Below are 19,089 nucleotides of genomic sequence, written 5' to 3'. Positions count from 1 at the left end.
GCCTCTATTAACTTTATTTCCCTTCAAAATATTCTTCATAGGCAATCAATTGAACAAGACACTTTCCAGCCCAGAAGCTTTACTGTGCATCTTAGACAGGATGCTGATTTATGTTCTACTATTTAATCCACCGCCTCTCTGTCAGTTTGTCATGGCAGTTTGTCATAGTGGCTTGTGTGCTCCTGTGATGCTGGAAGCTATGTCACTGGTGTTTCAACACCAGCAGGGTCACCCAAAGTGAACAGATTTTATTGATAATTACTGGTGATTGGAATGCAAACGTTTAAAACAAAGAGGAAGGAACAGTAGTTAGGGGAAAAATGGTCTTATTGGTAGACTTCATTATAGAGTTTGCCACCCAACAACCTCTTCATTGCAAATGCTGTTTTTCTACCATACAAAAGGTGACTGGCTGTGCACATGGACTTCTCCAGATAGAATGTACAGAAATCAAACTGACTACGTGTGTGGACAAAGGTTGATGTTGAAGAAAATGACAACAAATCCATGATAGCCAAAATATGATCTTGAGTAATGTCACCTGAATTTTGACATCTGAAGAACAGAATCACTGCATTGAACATTAACAACTGAAGATCTGATAAGGTGTGGGCTGACATCTGTAGCAGCATTCCTGACGAAACCCAACGATCATTAGAAAGACAGGATAAATGAACAAAGTGAAAGTCAGAAGAGACTTTGAAAATTGTTCTTAGTCAAAGAGTAGCTAAGGCAAATGGAAGAACTCATGAAGTCAAATAGCTGAACTGAAAATTTCAAAGGGCAGTTTGAGAAGACAACATAAAATATTATTATGAAATGTGAAAAGACCTAGAATCAGAAAATAAAAAATTAAGAGCATGCATTCAGCATACCTTAAATCAAAAGGAATCTAGAAAAAATTTGAATTGCTATATGAAACATTTCTATTGGTAAAATATTGAGTGATACGTGAAGCATCCAAAGAAGATGGAAATCATACGCAGATCCCTGTACCAGAGAACTTGTAAACATTCATCCATTTCAAGAGGCAGCATCTGCACAAGGACCAATGGTACTGACTTGAGCCCAAGTCTCACTGAAAGCGTCAGCCAAAACCAAGTCTACAAGAATTGTTGGGATCCATTATGAAATGTTTCCACATGCTGGTGAAGCATGGGAAGCACTTACTCAACTATGCCAGGAAATTTGGAAGGCAGCTACTTGGTCAAATGACTGGAAGAGATCCATATTTGTACCCATTCCAAAGCAAGATGAGCCAACAGAATGCACAAATTACAGAACCATAACACTGATGTCTCATGCAAGTAAAGTGTTGCTGAAGTAACAATGTTATTGTAACAATGGTTACAGCAGTTGACAGGGAGCTGCCAGAGATTCAGGCTGGATTCAGAAGAGGACATGGATCTGGCTGAACGTAGGGAATACCAGAAAGGTGTGTACTTAGGTTTCACTGACTACCCAAGACATTCAACTATGTGGATCATAAAAAAAAACAACAACAACTATATACCTTTGTGAAGAATGGGCATTCCAGAACACTTCATTATGCTCATGTGGAACTTGTGCATGGATGAAGAAACAGTTAAACCAGTGGTTCTCAATCTTCCTAATGCTACGACCCTTTCATGCTGTTCTTGTGTTGTGGTGACCCCTCCAACCATAAAATTATTTTCGTTGTCACTTCATAACTGTAATTTTGCTACTGTTATGAATCAGGTGACTGCTGTGAAAGGGTCATTTGACCCCCAAAGGGGTCATGACCCACAGGTTGAGAACCGTTGTTAGGAGAGCAAAACAAGGGAATCCTGCCTGGTCTGCAATTAGTAATAGTGTACATCAGGGTTGTATACTCTCATAATACTTATTCCATCTGTATGCCGAGTAAATAACCAGGGAAACTGAATTCTATGAAGAAGACTGTGGCATCGGTAAAGATTATTAACAACCAATGATATGCAGATAACACAGCCTTGCTTGCTGAAAGTAAGGACTTGAAGCGCTTGCAGATAAAGATCAAGGATTGCAGCCTTCGGTATGGACACAACTCATGTGAAGACCACCAAAGTCCTCACTTTTAGCAGTAACCCACAGGTAACATCCAGAAAGAGGGAGACAAGATTGAAGTAGTCAAGGATTTCACCTTGCTTGGATCCGTAATCAGTGTTCATGGAAACAGTAGTCAAGAGATCAAAGAACACATTGCAGTGGGTAAATATGCTGCACAAGACCTCTTTGAAGTGTTTTTTTAAAAAAGAAGCAAGGATGTTACCTTCAGGAATAAAGTACACCTGACTCTAGCCATGACATTTTCAAAGGTCTCATATGCATGTGAAAGTTGGACATTGAAGGAAGACTAAAGAAGAATTGAAGCATTTGAGCTACCATGTTGGTGAAAAATGTTGAAAATACCATCAGCTACCAAAAGAACAGAACTGTCTTGGCAGATGTCCAACCAAAATGCCCCTTAGAGGCAAGGATATCGATACTTCGCTTCATATATTTTGGGCATGTTGTCAGAAGAGACTAATCTCTGGAGAAGGACATCATTCTTGGTAAGTGGTTGTCCCTCAAAGAAATGGATTGACACACTGGCTGCAAGAATAGGCTCAAACATAAGAACAATTTTAAGGATGATATAGGACCAGGTTCTCTTATGTTGCACAGAGTGTCATTCTGGGTTGGAACCAATTGGGCAGCACATAACAGCAACAAAGTGGATGCAAGTCCTTGAGTGATGTAAGCATTTAATGGAATGATTTTTCTCTCCAAAGGGTTGGTGGTTCTAGTCCACTATGCACTGTCTTGGGAGAAATATCTTTTTCTGAAAAAAATAAAATAAAAATCAGCCATTGACAATCCCATGAAGCACAATTCTACTCTGACACACATGGGACTGCCAGGATTCAGAATCAACTCATTAGCAATTTGATATTAGTGTTTGTTATAAATTATGTGTGAGTGAGCTGGCATAGCTTTTAGATCTGACTTAAATCTAGGAATGAAGAAGGAAGTTGACTCATTCCTTAATTTAATTAATTTATTCAGTATATTGAGTAGTTTCTCTAGGTGCCAAGAAGATAACAGTAAACAAAATAGGTCACACCTCACCTTTACAAAACTTTTAATCTACAGGTGAAGCAGAAAAAATGGTAAAACAAAGCAACCAAGATAGAGACAGCATGATTTCTGGTGAGGTTAAGCATGATGAATCAGGGTACGAGGATTGAGCATGATAAGGGTACGCTTTTAGGTACAGAGTCAGGCAAGACTCATCTGAGGGAGCTCATATCTGGGTAAAAACCTAAAACACATGCATCTCTTTTGGAAGCCTCAAAATTCAAGGAATAAAAGCACTGCCATTGAGCGGTTTCCAACTCACAGTGACCTTCCAGAAAAGCGTCAAATTGCCCCGTTGTGTTTCTGAAGCCCGAGGTCTTCAAGGGGGCTAGCAACCGTGTCTTTCTCGTGCAGTGCAGCCACTGGTGCTGCAGTCAACAGCGCTGCTCTACTCTACTGCAATGAAAAGGAAATGCAGGGGCAAAACAGCGAGAGCAGCGTCTAAAACGCCAGCATGTAGGGCACACAGACCTTGCTGGGAGAGAAGCTTTCATCTATATCAGCAGTTCGCAACCTGTGGGCCGTGACCCCTTTGGGGTCAAGCGACCCTTTCACAGGGGTCACCTAAGACCATCAGAAAACACATAAATATTTCACAATATATAATTATATGTTGTTTTCTGATTCATCACTCTGCTTTAATTATGTTTAATTATGTTCCATTTGTAACAATGAAAATACATCCTGCATATCAGATAATTACATTATGATTCATAGCAGTAGCAAAATTACAGTTGTGAAGTAGCAATGAAAATAATTTTATGGTGGGGTCACCACAACATGAGGAACTGTATTAAAGGATTGCGACATTAGGAAGGCTGAGAACCACTGGTCTATATGATAAAAAATAAACACATAAAAAGTTCCGCTGAATCCCTTTACCTCACAGCCACCCGTGTGTTTCAGAATAGAAGTGTGCTCCATTGACTCGTCAGTGGAGAAGTTTCCAGAAGTAGCTTAGCTTGCCTCTTTTTGAAGTGCCTCTTCCTAGACTCGAACTGTCAGCTGCTTGGTTAGCACCCAAGCACATTAACCATTTGCTTCATCATAAACTCTCATTTATGCTGGAAAGTGTGCTGATTACTTTAGGGGGTTGTGAGTTTATTTAACTTAATAAAAGAAATGTTGAGCTAGGTTTCCAAGATGCTAAAATCATGCAGCTAATAAATTGGCAAATTAGAATTTAAAGTCAGGCACCACTGATTTCAAACCCATTTTTTTTTAAAACGTATTTTTGTGAATGCTATAGTTAGAGTACGACTTCGTAGACCTGACTTCACTACAGACACTAACTTGTGCTGTGTGCTGCAGGCTATAAATACAGGCAGCAAGATCAAATCATTAGAATTCACTGTGATACCAGCCAGCTCTGCGTAAGGTAGGAGAGAACACAGACACAGAATTGATTAACTCTATTTAGCTACTTAGAAGACTTGCAATCAAATCTGAGTGGTTATATGCAAAGGTGTAGTGAAGAGAAGGGAAATGTACTATGAGAAAAAACACAACGGCATGGAATACATGACTTGGACAGAAAATTGTAAATGCTATTAGTAGTTTCAAGCACAACTGGATTCCGTCTCATGACACTATTCAGGGAAGCCAGCAGCTGGCTTTTACAATCCTTTCTGATTGGCTGAGAAACGGAATGAGCGCTGAGAGTAAACAGATTCAAAAGGACTAGACAGATCATTGATGCCGTGCCACTTCTTGGACTTTAGTCCATTTCTGATGGCTGCCACGGAGAAGAGACAGGAAGAGGACTAAAAGATGAAACAGGATGAAATACGCTACCTGAATAGAGACTTTTAGCATAAAACTATGCAAAGGAATGTCTCATAAAAATGCTTATTTAACCAAAATATTTTAAACAGAACACTAGAGATGAAAGATAAATGTTGTAAAATATCTAGCATGTAAATAAAAACACCTTAGTAAATACATTTTTTTAAAAAAATCTTTTTGTTCAGATTGTCATTTCTTGAAAGACAGATTGGGACCTTTTTAAAAAGGGAAACAAGAAATGAAAATTGAGTAGTTACACGTATTTCACTTTAACTCTTGTATATCAATTTTTCTGTGGGGTTATATTTCCTTACTAACCTTTATTTAATTTTTTAATTTTTTGTATTTGGGGGAACATAGATACATCACTACATTTGCCAATTCAGCATTTTCCACACTGACACCAATTGTATGAGGGGGTACCCCCTCCCCCATAAAAGGAAAAACTCCGCTGGACAGGGCTTTCATAGTTCACACTTCCTGCTAGGCGAGCATGGAGCACCACTCTGACTTAGTGCACCCAGTGGTGTCACCTGGAAGCGTTCTCTCTGGTCACAGTGCATTTTTTGATAAAAGCAGTTTCGCTCTAACCTCATTTTTTGTGATGGCCAATTTAAGAGAACAGTGTGCAGCTGTGACATTTTGTTCCCGGCTCAGGAGAAAAATGCCACCCAAACTGTTGTGATGTTGAACAAAGCTTACAAGGACTGTGCTGTGGGAAAAACTTAAATATACTAGTAGTTTTCTCGTTTCTAAAAAGGTGAAACTGATTGATGACAAACCTCGTTCTAGAAGTCTTTCCACTTCCTGAAGGGATGAAACTGTGTGCACTTTCAAAATCCGCACACTTGTGCTCAACGACTGACGAGGGACCATGGACGAAATGGGGACATTCTTGGGACTATGTTGGAGCTTGGTTCAGTGAAGTTTAACAGAAGATTTGGGAATGAGAAGGAAAGTTGCAAAATATGTGCCTTGACCAGGAAAAAGAGAATCCAGTGGAAACATGCCGGGCTTTGAAGCACCAGCTCTGAAACAACCGAGACTTTTATCTGCAATCGTTATGGGTGATGAGACATGGTGCTATTCTTCAGCCTGTGGACGACACCATTGTCACATCACCCCAAAACACTCGTCAAGTGAAATCAAAGATCAAGATGATGCTCATTTGTTTTTTTGACGTGAGATGCTTAGTGCATTTGGAGTTCATTCCACCAGGTCAGACTGTTATTCAAGCTTTCTATTTAGCGGTTCTGAGAAGATTGCATGACAGCATGCGACATAAAAAAAAAAGGCTTGATTTGCGACAGACGGGAGACTGGATTTGCCACCACAACAAAGAAGCTGCTAATACAGCAATCTTAGTGTACCAGTTTTTGGCCAAAACACCAGCATGCATCTCTTGCCCCATGGCACCTAACTCACCTGACTTTGCTCCTTGCAGCTTGTTTTTGTTTCCTCGAATGAAGAGAGACATGAAAGGATAGTGATTTGACTAAGTAGAGGAGGTGAAGAAAAAAAAAGGGGGAAGTGCTGTCAACCATCCAGACAGATGAGTTTGACAACTGTTTCCAAGAATGGAATCATTAATTTGACAGATGTATTAAGTGTAATGGAGAGTACTTTGATAAGGTTGCTTTGTAAAAAAAAAGTAATATACAGCTTTGAAAAAATGTGTTGTTTTTGATACCTTGTTTTAAGCTGAAATTGTTACCTTGTTTTAAACTGAAATTGTTCTTGTGGCAAGTTTTTGCTTTTGATGCTATATAAAGATGTGTTTACACTAGGAGGCAATGCAAAAGGTAATAGCTCAGCTTGTTTGTAAAAATGGAAATTTTGAAGTATATATAATTTCTCATCTCTGATCACACGTAGTTTACCATATGTAAAGTTATTTTTACATTTTATATTTACTTCAATTAGAAACCTAAAGCAGTATTCATTTTCCCCAATGTCTTGAATTGTGAATCCTGAGAATTTTACCTGGTAAGTCTGCCAAATTTATATGCTCATTGGCTTTTTTTTGATCTGGGATGTTGGCCTATGAGTTTAGAATTCACATGAATTACAGTTTTTAAATGCTCTCAGCTATTGAAAAACTATCTTAAAATTAACTGAGAACTAAATACATTGACTTGTTCATGATGTTCAGAGAAATCGTAATGAAGATTCTGATGTGTATTCTGTTCTTTTGACCATCACAGATTAAAGAACATCTTGCTAAGGGGCAGCGGATGCTAGCAGGTGATGGGATGTCCCAGGTGACCAAGACACTGTTGGATTTAACTCAGAGGAAAAATTTCTATGCAGGGGATCTTCTGATGTCCGTTGAAATCCTCAGAAACGTGACAGACACATTTAAAAGGGCAAGTTACACCCCTGCGTCTGATGGTGTCCAGGTAAGGGAGACAAGCACGTGAATGAAAAGACTAGAGACGATGCAATCAATCTGCGGTCCCAAGTCCACGCGGCCATCTTGGAGGCAGGCGAGACTGGAGGTAGAGAGTGCTCCCGTTTCAGGGACGATCATCTAGCTTGTACTTAGTGTGAGCTCAGAAATGATCTCAATTTTCTTAGTCATTTTGCACCTCAGTGTCCTCTACCATAAAATGGAGATAAAACACCTCAAGGAGCCCCTGAATGGGGATATGGGTCACCGAAAGTGCTGTGACCTTCAGCTAAAAGTGCTGTCGCAAATTCGAGGGAGCACCATGGATGTTTCAGTCTCGCATTTAATATCACCATTTTGCCATGGAGGCTATTAAAGTACACTAAGCATAATGAAAGTGCCTTAACTATAACCTGCAAGGAAGCCATTGTTTAGGATGTGTTTGCTTATTTTTTGTATTAGAAAAAGGGAAATCATATTTAATTTTGTGGCACCTTTGTCTTAGTATATCAGGAAAATAGGCACTCGTTCTGAGTACAATTGTTCAGTGTATGCTTCTAGTTAAGAAAGACTCTCTAAGCAACTTCACTTATGTCCATAATACAGTTTTAAGTACTTACCCTTTTAAGTATTGCCTATGCCATTAAAACAAAGCCTGTTGAATGGCAAACAAAGCATATTTAATGCAACTCCAGTTGCATTTCAGATTAACCCTTTTCATGCTGTAGGCTATAATGTATTCCTTCCTGTCCAAAATGCTGAGCCGGTGTCTGTGTTTCCATCACAGTCTTCCCCACATCTCTATCTAACTTCATTAAAATAGAGGTTTGGCAAAACTCCCAGGTCAAGTATTGTTTTCAATTAGTCTATTCTCCATCTAGGAATTTTATGTGCAGAATGGAAATTTTCTTTTCCTTCTTTTTTCAAATATTATTTGTGTGATTTTTAAATATATATAAGTAGCCTTGGGGATCCATTTAGGAACCCTGGTGGTGTAGTGGATTCCAAATTGGACTGCTAAGTACAAGGTCAACAGTTCGAAACCACCAGCTGTGCTGAAGGAGGAAGATGAGGTTTTCCACTCTTGTAAAGAGTTATGGTGTTGGAAACTCACAAGGGCAGTTCTACTCTGTTGTACAGAAGTGCTGAGTTGGAATTGACTAGACAGTAGTGAGTTTGTTTTTCTTCAGTTTGCTTTTTCAGTGAATGAAGAGCTAGGCTGCTAAGCAAAAGATCAACAGTTTGAACCCACAGTTACACCATTGGAGAAAGTTGTGGCTTTGTGCACCTATAAAGATTTACAGCCTTATAAGCCCTATGGGGTGGGTTATTCTGTCCTATAGAGTCACTGTAAGTTAGAATTGACTTGCTAGCCCTGAGCTACAGTTGTGTGTGTGTGTGTGTGTGTGTGTGTGTGTGTTGTAAATTGGCTATGGAGGGAAAGGGGGCTCTTTTGGAAATCATGGAACCATTCAAAAATAATTCTGAGTTTCTCACCACTTGTGGCTTTTTGTTACCCTGTGCCATGGAGTTAGATTCATAGTGTCGCATGTGTCTAAGTAGAATTGCTTCAATGGGATGTCTAGACAGTCATTTGGCGGAGAGTAGAACACCAGGTCTTTTCTCACAGAGAGTGGCTGGTAGTTTTGAGCTGTTAACTTTGAGATAGCAACGGAACTCTTAAAAGTCATCCCTCAGTATTTTCTGGGGATTTATTCCAGGGTACCCCCACCTCCCCGATGGATATAAAAATCAAAGGATACTCAAATCTCCATATAAAATGGTGTCATGTGTACATATAGCTTATTCCCCTCATATTGCGGTCATCTCTCAGTTAGGAATCCTAACCCAGTGAAAGGCTGTGAAATAGCATTCCCTGCCCCTTGTTAGGTGTTAAGGGGCTGCTTTGACAACGTGGTTGTTTTCCCACCAAAATATTTTTGAGCTTCACTTGGTTGCATCTGAAGATGCGGAGCTTGAGAGTATGGAGAGCCAATGGTGTCTCGTTCTTACTGATGAACCAACCGCTTTGAGCATTCTTAGTGTTGTTTGTTGTACCACCAGTCTCTAAAGGATACATATTTAATGACTTTACTTTGGGGGAAAATGAAAAGATTATATCTTTTTACCCCCTTACAATAAATGAAAAAGCTTTCCAAGTTTAAAAATTTTAAAGTACACAAAAGGCAAGTTTTTGTTTGTTTTGTTTTTGCAGTTCTGAAGCATTTCTCTCTGTTAGTGTTTAGTTTTAAAAATAAAATGTGATGCCATTGACAGAAAATGCAAGCTGCATTTTCAAGAACAGAAACTTTACATAAGACATGGTGTTTACTGTTCAGACAGCAGGCAGATTCTTACATTAAAGAATTTCTAGTGCCCTTTAGAGTGCAGGACTTTAGGGTGTTTATCTGCTGCAGTTTAAAAATTAAGGTGCCCAGGTTTGTGGGGGGTGGGGCATATTTTAGTTTAGCTATTCATTAGAGTTCATTCACTTAATTAACAATTACCTTAAGCCAGTGCTTTGTCTAGGCCATTTACTGGATGGATATATGGAATATGACCACCTAGCTTGTGGTTATTTTTCTTAGACTGAATAGGTTTCTCCTGTTTTGTCCTACTAGTTTATGTGCCATAGTGGCCCTGTTGGGTATGTGTTGGACTGCTGCCCCCAAAAGCAGCAGTTCAAACTCACCAGTAGCTCTGAGGGAGAAAGATGAGGCTCTCTGCTTCCGTAAAGATTTCCAGTCTCAGAAACCCTCTGTCATGTTATATCGATGCTCTAGCCTCTCTAACAAATAGGAGCTGCAATAAAAAAAAATTCTAGTATATTTTATGGCATCTAGAATGGCCCCCCTCAATTGAATTTCTTTCTTCTTTCATCTCAGCCTATCAAAAATCCTGGCCCAACTCTAGCAAGTCTTCTGGACTGCTGGATTATGTAGTACCTAACTCCATTGCAGATGATCCGTCTCTTTGAAATTCAGAGAACTGTATGCTTCGCTTACTCTGCTTTCCATAATTCACTACATAGCCTATAACCAGTCGTCATTTGAGTTCGTCCTGGCTCATAGGAACTTCAAGTCTATGGGAATGGACCTGGGTTTCAAGGGATTTTCAGAGGTTGATTTATTGAAAGTAATCACTAAATGTTTCTTCCGAAGCACCTTTGGGAGGACTCAACTATGAGCTGTTCAGTTAGTCTCAGGGCAGGTTAGCCATTTCTATCTCCCAGGAGCTCTACGTATACTCTGCACCCATTAAAAAAAATCTTCACGACATGGTTAAATATCCAGCTTGTAACCTCAGTTAACCTTACCTTTATAGGAACACTTCAATCTTCTATCTTCAAGACTTTTGGTTGGTTTTTTTTTTTAATGGCCAATAATCTCAGGTTAAATGTGAATAAATTAAACTCATCATAGATTTAAAAACTTCTTAGATTTCCTAGTTCTCATTTGGAATGATCAGTCTCCATGCCAGCACCATTGTGTCAGGATGACTTTCCGCTTCTCTCCTTTTCTCTTGGGTCGGCCCACGTGTTATCTTCCATCCTTTCCCCCTCTCTTCCCACTGCTGCTGTTCTAATTTGGTCTCCGAATGCCTCAGCCTACCTTATTTTCTTGGCCTTGTTCTTTTATCTTCTTTCCCACCTTGATCTGCACCCCCGTCCTGCTTAGACATTATGGTCTCATTAATAGCTCCTTCTGGACAAACCCTTCAATGGAGCTTTAAAGCCTTTGGAACGACAATTTACAGCCTTTAGCTTTGTTTTTAGTGCATTCTATAATATGTAGGTTAACTGTGTGCATTAATTTCTCTTCTTTAAAGCGACCATATTTGAGTGAAATTCACTACTTCCGCCCTTTTGAAGGCTCCCTGGCTTTTCATCTTTTATCCCCCTGTGCTGTCAGCCTACATTGGTCCATCCAGCATTCTAAAGACATCTTTGGGTACTTTTGTCTTCTGAACTGCATTAGCACCTTCTATGCTGCATTTTGGGATCTTGTATTACTTGTACTCTGAAGTCTTTAGAATGGTGGAAAATGTTTTGTCCTGTTCCAACCCACTCCCCTCAACAAGAGCTAGTGCAAAACCCTGGAGAAAGTCTGTCAATGGTGATTTTTATTTAGCAAGGCTTTTGAATTTTCTATGCAATTTTTTGCATTTATGTCCCATTCTCACATTCTGTATTATCCATATCCATTCAAAAATAATACTTTAATATATAAGAAATTTATAAAGTGATTTTTTTATTTGTTAATAAAGGTTTCAATGATTTTGTAGCAGTATTTTTTAGTCATTTTATTGGGGGCTCTTACAATTATTATCGCAATCTATCCATCCATTATATCAAGCACATTTGTACATATGTTGCCACCATCATTTTCAAACCATTTTTTTTAACTTGAGCCCTTGGTATCAACTAATTTCCCCCCTCCCTTGCCCTTCCTCCCTCCCTCATGAACCCTTGATAATTTATAATTTTTTTCCATGTCTTACACGAACTACTGTCTCCTTTCACCCACTTTTCTGTTGTTCATCTCCCTGGGAGGGGGTTATATATAGATCATTATGATCTGTCCTTCCTTTCTCCCCTCACCTTCCCTTACCCTCCTGGTATGGCTAGTCTCATTACTGGTTTTGTGGGATTTATCTGTCCTGGATTCCTTGCATTGCAAGCTCTTATCTGTAGGAGTATTCATGCTCTGGCATAGCTGGATTTGTAAGGTAGAATTGGGGTCATGATAGTGGGGGAAGGAAGCATTAAAAACCTAGAGGAATGTTGTATGTTTCAGCAGTGCTATACTGCACCCTGACTGGCTCGTCTCTTTCTTGTGACCCTTCTGTGAGTGGGTATCCAATGATCTACCAATGGGCTTTGGGTCTCCACTCTGCCCTTCCCCTCAATCACATCAATATAATTTTTGTTCTGGGTCTTTGATGCCTGATACCTGATCCCATTGATACCTCATGATCACACCAGCTGGAGTGCTTCTTCCATGTGGGCTTTGTTGCTTCTCAGCTAGATGGTTGCTTATTTATCTTTATGCCTTTAAGACTCCAGACACTATATCTTTTGATAGCAGAGCACCATCAGCTTTCTTCACCACATTTGCTTATGCACCCATTTTGTCTTCAGCAATTTTGTTGGGAAGATGAGCATCACAGAATGCCGGGGTTATTAGAACAGAGTGTTCTTGCATTAAGGGAGTACTTGAGTAGAGGCCCAATGTCCTTCTGCTACCTTAATACTTAACATATAAATAGATGGACAGAGATCTATTTCCTTATCATTATATATAAATACATATTTTATATAAATATATTTACATATGTGCATGCCTGTATTTAGACTTCTCTAAATGTCCTTTGCTTCATAGTTCTTTTCTCTATTTCCTTTTTACTTTCCTTCTGTCCCACTATCATGTTCTGCCTTCATTTGGGTTTTAGTAATTCCTCTCGGTTACATTGGCCTTGATCCAGCCCTACCAGGCCTCCTACACCCTCCTCGCCATAAAATTTTAGATCACTTGTTCCCTTGTCCCTAGATTTGTTGGCAACACCCTACCTTTCTCCCACCTCCCCCTCTTCAGTCTTTCCCCTACCCCAGCCCCACCCCCAGAACTGTCAGTCCTGTTGTTTCCTCCTCTGGATTGTTTATCCCACCTATCTTATCTATATTGAAATGCAGAGACAATAATAACCATAAAAACAAAACAAAACAGCACAACAAAAGAAAAAAAAAGCAAAACAAAACAACAAAGGAAAGCCTATCAATAGTTTCAGGTCTGTTGAACTTTACTAGTATTTTCTGGTCAAGTCTGATGGGTGCCATGCCCTGCCCCTTTGCTTCCCTTGCTGCTCTGTTGCACACTCTTAGTGTTTTGCCCCATTGTGTTGGGGTCAATTTGGGCACAATTCCCATACTATCAAGTGGAGTTTAATGAGAAAACCCATGAACTGCCACCTTGGACCACATATTTTTAGATTACATTGTTATTTCCTTTCCTTCCCTCACATCAACTCACCACAAATCTATTGTAATTTTTCACTGGTTTTAAATGTTTTGTTTTTTTCCCACACCCTTCCCTACTCTGCACTCCCCCCACCCCACCCCCCAACAAGTGTGGCTTAACAACTGTCTAAAGCAGAATACTCTTTTCAGCTTAAAGAAACATTTTACAGGTTGCCATCAAGTCAATTCCAACTCCTATTGACCCAGTCCATAAGTCTCAGACTAGAACAGTGGTCCACAGGGTTTTAGCGGTGGTCTTTCAGGAGACCACCACACCTTTCTTCCGAGTGCATTAACCATTGGCTCCACCCAGAGACTCCACTTTCAGCTTAAGAACCAATGAAAGTTTCACTCCATGTACTCTGAATGATCCACATCAGTGAGAGCCAGTATTCCAAGCGGACGGTGTCAGTTATTCTCTGCACCACCTGAGGGAGGTCTCTGGGAGTCGGAACCAACCTGAAGGCAAGTAACAATTTGAATTTGGAGTTCTGAGAATAGATGTTCTCTTTCATTACTGAAGAGCAATGATTGACTGCCAATGACAGCTGAGAAAACAGGAAGCCAGATAGGGAACCAGTCATTTAAAAACAAATCAGGGTAGTATACATAGCATTTCCTTATCTAATGAAGGTAATTGGGGCTTTAACATATATTGCTATGGTTTTCATATGTAAAAAAGGGGGGAAAAGCATGTCTTGGATTCCAAAAATATTGCTTTGCTAAGTCAACACGAAGTTTCACTTAGAAGTGCATACTTACTTTAATAAGGGAAAAGAGTTTAAATGAAATAAGGCCCTTTCCTTCGATCTGGAACTGTTTTTGACAGAAATCATTTAATTAACTCTTTGGTAGCTGTTTCCTAGTAAGATGATACCCACCATCACAGCATACATCTTAAACTCATTGTTTATTCATTTTAAAAGAATTTATTTTATTTTCAGCTCTTAAAATTACACATAGCAGAACATACACCAATTTAGTGATTCCTACATATGAAACTCAGTGACCTTGGTTACATTTTTGTGAACCATGCTACTATTTTGACCCTCCTTTATCAGTTACTCCTCCTTCATTTATATAAACATAATCTTTCAGGTTATGATTGTCAATTTAATCCCATATGCATCAATTTACAGCATAATATTCAAGTTGAGCATCGTTGCTACTTAAGCTAAAATATTGTTTGAATTCAAGAAGAGTTGAGGAAATGGTCTTCATATAAGGTGCTTTAAAAATGGCTGAGGACCACCCTTCTGATGGCATGCTATATTTCCCTGCTGGTTTGAATAATTCAGAATTGCACTACCGAGCTCACAGATGAGATTCATAATTATGTGATTGGAACAATTTAGACTCCAAAATGCTCACGATCCAGATTGTCCAGCAAGAGAAGGCACTTCTCGACTGCTCCTAGGTACTCTGGTCTCTTGGTCCCATGGCCCTTCAGCCTCAACTACTGGGAAAAATCTCTCCAGAAGGCTCCTCATACTCCGCTCAAGAAGCTACTTTCTAGGGATCCCTCCATGTTAAATGCTCAGAATTCAACCATTGCATCAATGAATCTCCTCCCTAGGCACTTGGCTTCTTCACTCCATAGGGCAGAGCGAGCCCACCACACTGTCTTCTGCGAGTCTCCTGGTTCTGCTGCCTCTGATACCACTCCTTCCCGCCATCACTCACCATCTCTGATATCATAGCCTTCACTCTTGTACTGAAGAGGGTCAGTGCAGGGATATCAGATCCAATGGACTCTCTCTTCTTTCTTATTTGTGATGAGATTCCACTTTCCATCCCTGGGATGGCTTAGCGTAAGTTCATTTTCATCCTCTTGTAGTGGGATGAAAAATTTAACACCCCTCCCCCCTTAAGGTCCCATGCACTTTACTTGGATGATCTTACCCCACAAGGGTGCCATGAACCTTACTGACATTATTAATCAGCTATCCAATCCTCTTGGTGGGCCATAAGGACCTCTCCTTTGTAAGCTCTACCCTATTGGGTTTTGTTGTTGTTGTTGTTATGAAGCTTAAAACTGCAAGGACCATACAAAATAATTCACTGCACAGAAGATTTGAAGATGATGTCAGGCAGGGTAATAATTTTAGGAGTCCATCTAACCTTCTATAAAGTCTGTAATTCTTAAGAATTTGAAATTCTGAATTTTTGTTTTGTATTCTCCCATTTTGATCCTTAGTCTTCGCTGGACTCATTGATGAAAATGTTCAGTCGTATTAAGTGGGCATTAGTCAGTTTTTCTGGTCTCATGGCAAAGGAGGATGTTGGGTTTAGAGATAATTAAGCATATATTCTCTGTTACCACACATCACTCCTCTTATTCCTCATTCCCCTTCTTCCCCTGTAGCTGCAGGCAACACATCCATCTGTCTTTGTACCATGGATGGTCAATTGTAAACTTTCAAGACACTACGCACTTGTCAAGGAAGTAGGAGGAAGATAGAACAATAAGCATATCATTAGGTCAATTAAATGAGACGTCCCATGAAACCACGTTCTTAAGCCTCCAAATCAGAGAACCATATCTCATGAGGTGTTTGGTTGTACATCATAAGCAATCTCAATAGCTACTCTTCTTTTCCTGGGTCATTGTTTCAAAGGTTCCTCTCCAACAACACTTGCCAGTTCCTCAATATTTAGTTTTTCATGCTACAAACTTGATATTTATGGACAAATATAAAATAAAAATAGATAAAACATTTAAAAGGTAAACAAGGAAGATGCTTCAGAGCATTATCACTCTCATTAGCTAGACACCCAATGGGTCTGTAAGGTGCATTTAATAAAACATATGCAAATTATACTCCAGGCAAAGCTGGAGTTTCTGGTTTTGCTGTGTTTGACATTACAATCAGAAAGGGAAGCTTCTCATAAAGCCGTATGCCTCTTACCTCAAAGGAACCATCTCTGGATAGGACTGCAGGACTGTGTTTCATTACTTTTAGACACTAAACCCTAAAATACATATCAATGTTTTACGTCTCTCTAAAATGAAAATATAGCTCATGTAGCTGTTACATAGTACTAAAATAGTCTCGCTGCCATTGAGTCAACACCTGCTCACAGTGACCCTATAGGCCATGGTAGAGCTATCACCGCGGATTTCTTAGACTATAAATCTTTGGGGAAGCAGAAATCCTCATCTTTCTCCCTAAAAGTGGCTACTGGAGTCAAACTGCTGACCTTCTTAGTGAGTGGCCACCCAACTCATGATCCACAGTTCCTCCGGGGTTTCTTGAGACACTGCTAAGATGCTACTCATTCTGAGACTAGTCCTGATTTCCGACACGGTAACCTGGAAACAACAACCCAAACAAAAATGACTGTATGGTTTAGAATAGTGATACATCGGTATCTTTAAAAAAGAAAGAAAGAAAGAAAACTTGTAGAACAGACATTCCAAACATCTCTTGCTCTTTCGCTTCAGGCATAACATTTCCCAAACTTTGGGACGTGTCATAGATCCAAGATTCTACTTGTATTACATGTGGACTATCTTCCCAGTTTTCAAGTTTGAACATATTATTTCAAGATCCAGCTCAAAAATATTTGTTTTTTCCTCTCAGCTGACAAGTCACCAAAGTCAGATCAAAACTTGATTGTTCCCCTTAGTTGTGTTGTCTTTCAAAATGTTGTAAACATCCCTCCATCATAATCTTGCCTATAGCAGTGTATGCCTACTTATTTGTTCCTAGGTCTTTTAGAAGCTGTCAATTAAGAGTTCCTGGAGACATTAGTATGTCTGTGTCCCCAGGACTTCTCCTGGGTCTTGTAGCACAGAAGGACAGTCCAAACACGAAGCACAAGCAGCCACTCTCACTGCCATCGGTCGATTCTGACGCATCACAACCTCCTGGGACAGCACAGAGCTGCCTCTTGGGGTTTCTGAGGCTGTGGATATTCCTGACACAGAAAGCCTCACTTCCTCCCACGCAGTAGGTGACGGTTCCTTGGACTTAGCTGTCACTGTTTTCCTTGTCGTGAGCAACCCGCTAGGTACTCCACAACACCGTCAGCTCCTGCGGAGGCAGAGCAGACACTCAAGATTTGTTCATGTAATGAAGGAATGAACACAAGTGATAGAATGGTGTCTAGGGAATTCACATTGTTTCACAAAACATAAGAAAACGACTCTGGACATCTTGTTGAAAGAAAGAGTGAGGGAAGGGAGAAGGAAGGGAGGCAGAGAGAGCAGTAGAGAGAAAGAGATTGCCTATTTTTTTTAACCTCTGTAAAATCTTAGACCTGTCTCATTTTATCAAGAGAGGATTGAGTTTACAGCACCTTCACTAGGAACTATGAAAAGAGATATCAGTGGTTATTTTTCAAGGTTGTTACAAAACTTGGAAATAATGTTTGCTAAATACATGATAATAATAAACTAAACAGTGCAGTAGAGTCAAACCCACTTACAGCAATTCTATAGGACAGTGTAGAACTGCCCCTGTGAGTGTCTGAGACTGTAACTCTTAATGGGAGTAGAAAGCCCTGTCTCTCTTTCACAGAGTGGCTGGTGATTTTATAATGTGCACCTTGTGGATTACAGAGCCACGTGTAAATGAAACTCACTGCCATCGAGTCAATGCTGACTCATAGGGACCCCCTGTGGGTTTTAGAAACTGTAACTGTTTATGGGAATAGAACCTGCAGATCTGCTAGGGGTTTCAAACTGCTGACCACTAGGATCAAATCCCAACACTAATAACTTTGCCCCCATGCCTCCTACTATGCTACCAGGGCCCCTCAAATATATATATCTATATTTACATAATAATATTTGTTAAGACTTGGCACACTTTGCCATGCCATTATTATCAGCCTGGTAGCTCTTAATGTAAAAGTGAACAGGCTTGCTGTGGAACTGGTTGCAAATTATTGAAGAAGAGACACACAAAGTCAAATTATGGCAATGAAGTAGAAGTACAGTTTGTCTCCTTTCTAGGAATTCACAGGTCTGACCAGTTCGTGATGAATATATTGAAAGTATCATGGACTGCCAAAAGAGCAGCCCAGCACTCAAGCGGTCTGGGAAGATGTACAGTCACAGTGCACCTTAGACATAAAGGATGATGAGATTTCATCTCTCATACTTTGCCTGTTGTCAAGAGAGCCTAGTCTATGGAGAGGGATGCCGTGCTTAGAAAAGTGGAAGGTCAGGGAAAAGGGTAAAGTACTCAAAGAGATGGATGGACAGAGCAGTTGCAACAATGGCCCCAAACATAAGGACAATGGTCAGGGTGGCACAGGACCTGCCATGTTTTGTTTTTATGCCCATAGAGTCGTTCTGAACTGGAACCGACTCCACGGTGATGAACAACAAGGATAGAGGTCTGATCTGCAGTAGTATCAAAATAGAGAGTTAGGCCTCGAGATAGAATCTGCAGAAGCAAGCTAGACATAGAAACACGTGAAACAACACACTCAGAAGCTCATTAGCAAGTACAGATCATAAAGACATTTAGACCAAAAAGATTTTGGGCTTGATTTTTCTATAGGCAAGGTTAATAAATGCAAGTGGTATTACTCAAATGATGGTGGTAGAGGACATGGATTCTAAAGGTAACTGGAGAAGAAAACTATGGTAGTTGTGGTAGTTACATAATCTGCTGTCAATTTGAGACTATTACAAGTGAAGGGGTGGAGTTTAGCCTGTCAATCAGGTCACTGGTTGATAAGTTCATTTGCAGGCGCTAATGAGATAAATAGCTTGCTGCAGTGAGGACACACACTCAGTGTCTGGGAGATATTCCTGGTAACAAGA

At 40.0% G+C, this 19,089-nt stretch overlaps 1 protein-coding gene across 1 annotated transcript in view; it reads left to right on the top strand.

The window, feature by feature from the left end:
• Positions 1 to 19,089, top strand: part of ADGRB3 (adhesion G protein-coupled receptor B3) — a 796,551-nt gene that overhangs the window by 373,224 nt on the left and 404,238 nt on the right. The window contains exon 9 of the mRNA XM_075554045.1: positions 7,110 to 7,304. Within this exon, the coding sequence (XP_075410160.1) occupies positions 7,110 to 7,304 (195 nt within the window). The remainder of the gene's footprint in view (positions 1 to 7,109; positions 7,305 to 19,089) is intronic.

Source organism: Tenrec ecaudatus, chromosome 7 (assembly GCF_050624435.1).
Source record: "Tenrec ecaudatus isolate mTenEca1 chromosome 7, mTenEca1.hap1, whole genome shotgun sequence".
In the NCBI taxonomy this organism is placed as follows: Eukaryota; Metazoa; Chordata; class Mammalia; order Afrosoricida; family Tenrecidae; genus Tenrec; species Tenrec ecaudatus.
Note: the sequence above shows the minus strand (reverse complement) of the source record. Positions and strands in the feature narration are given on the sequence as shown.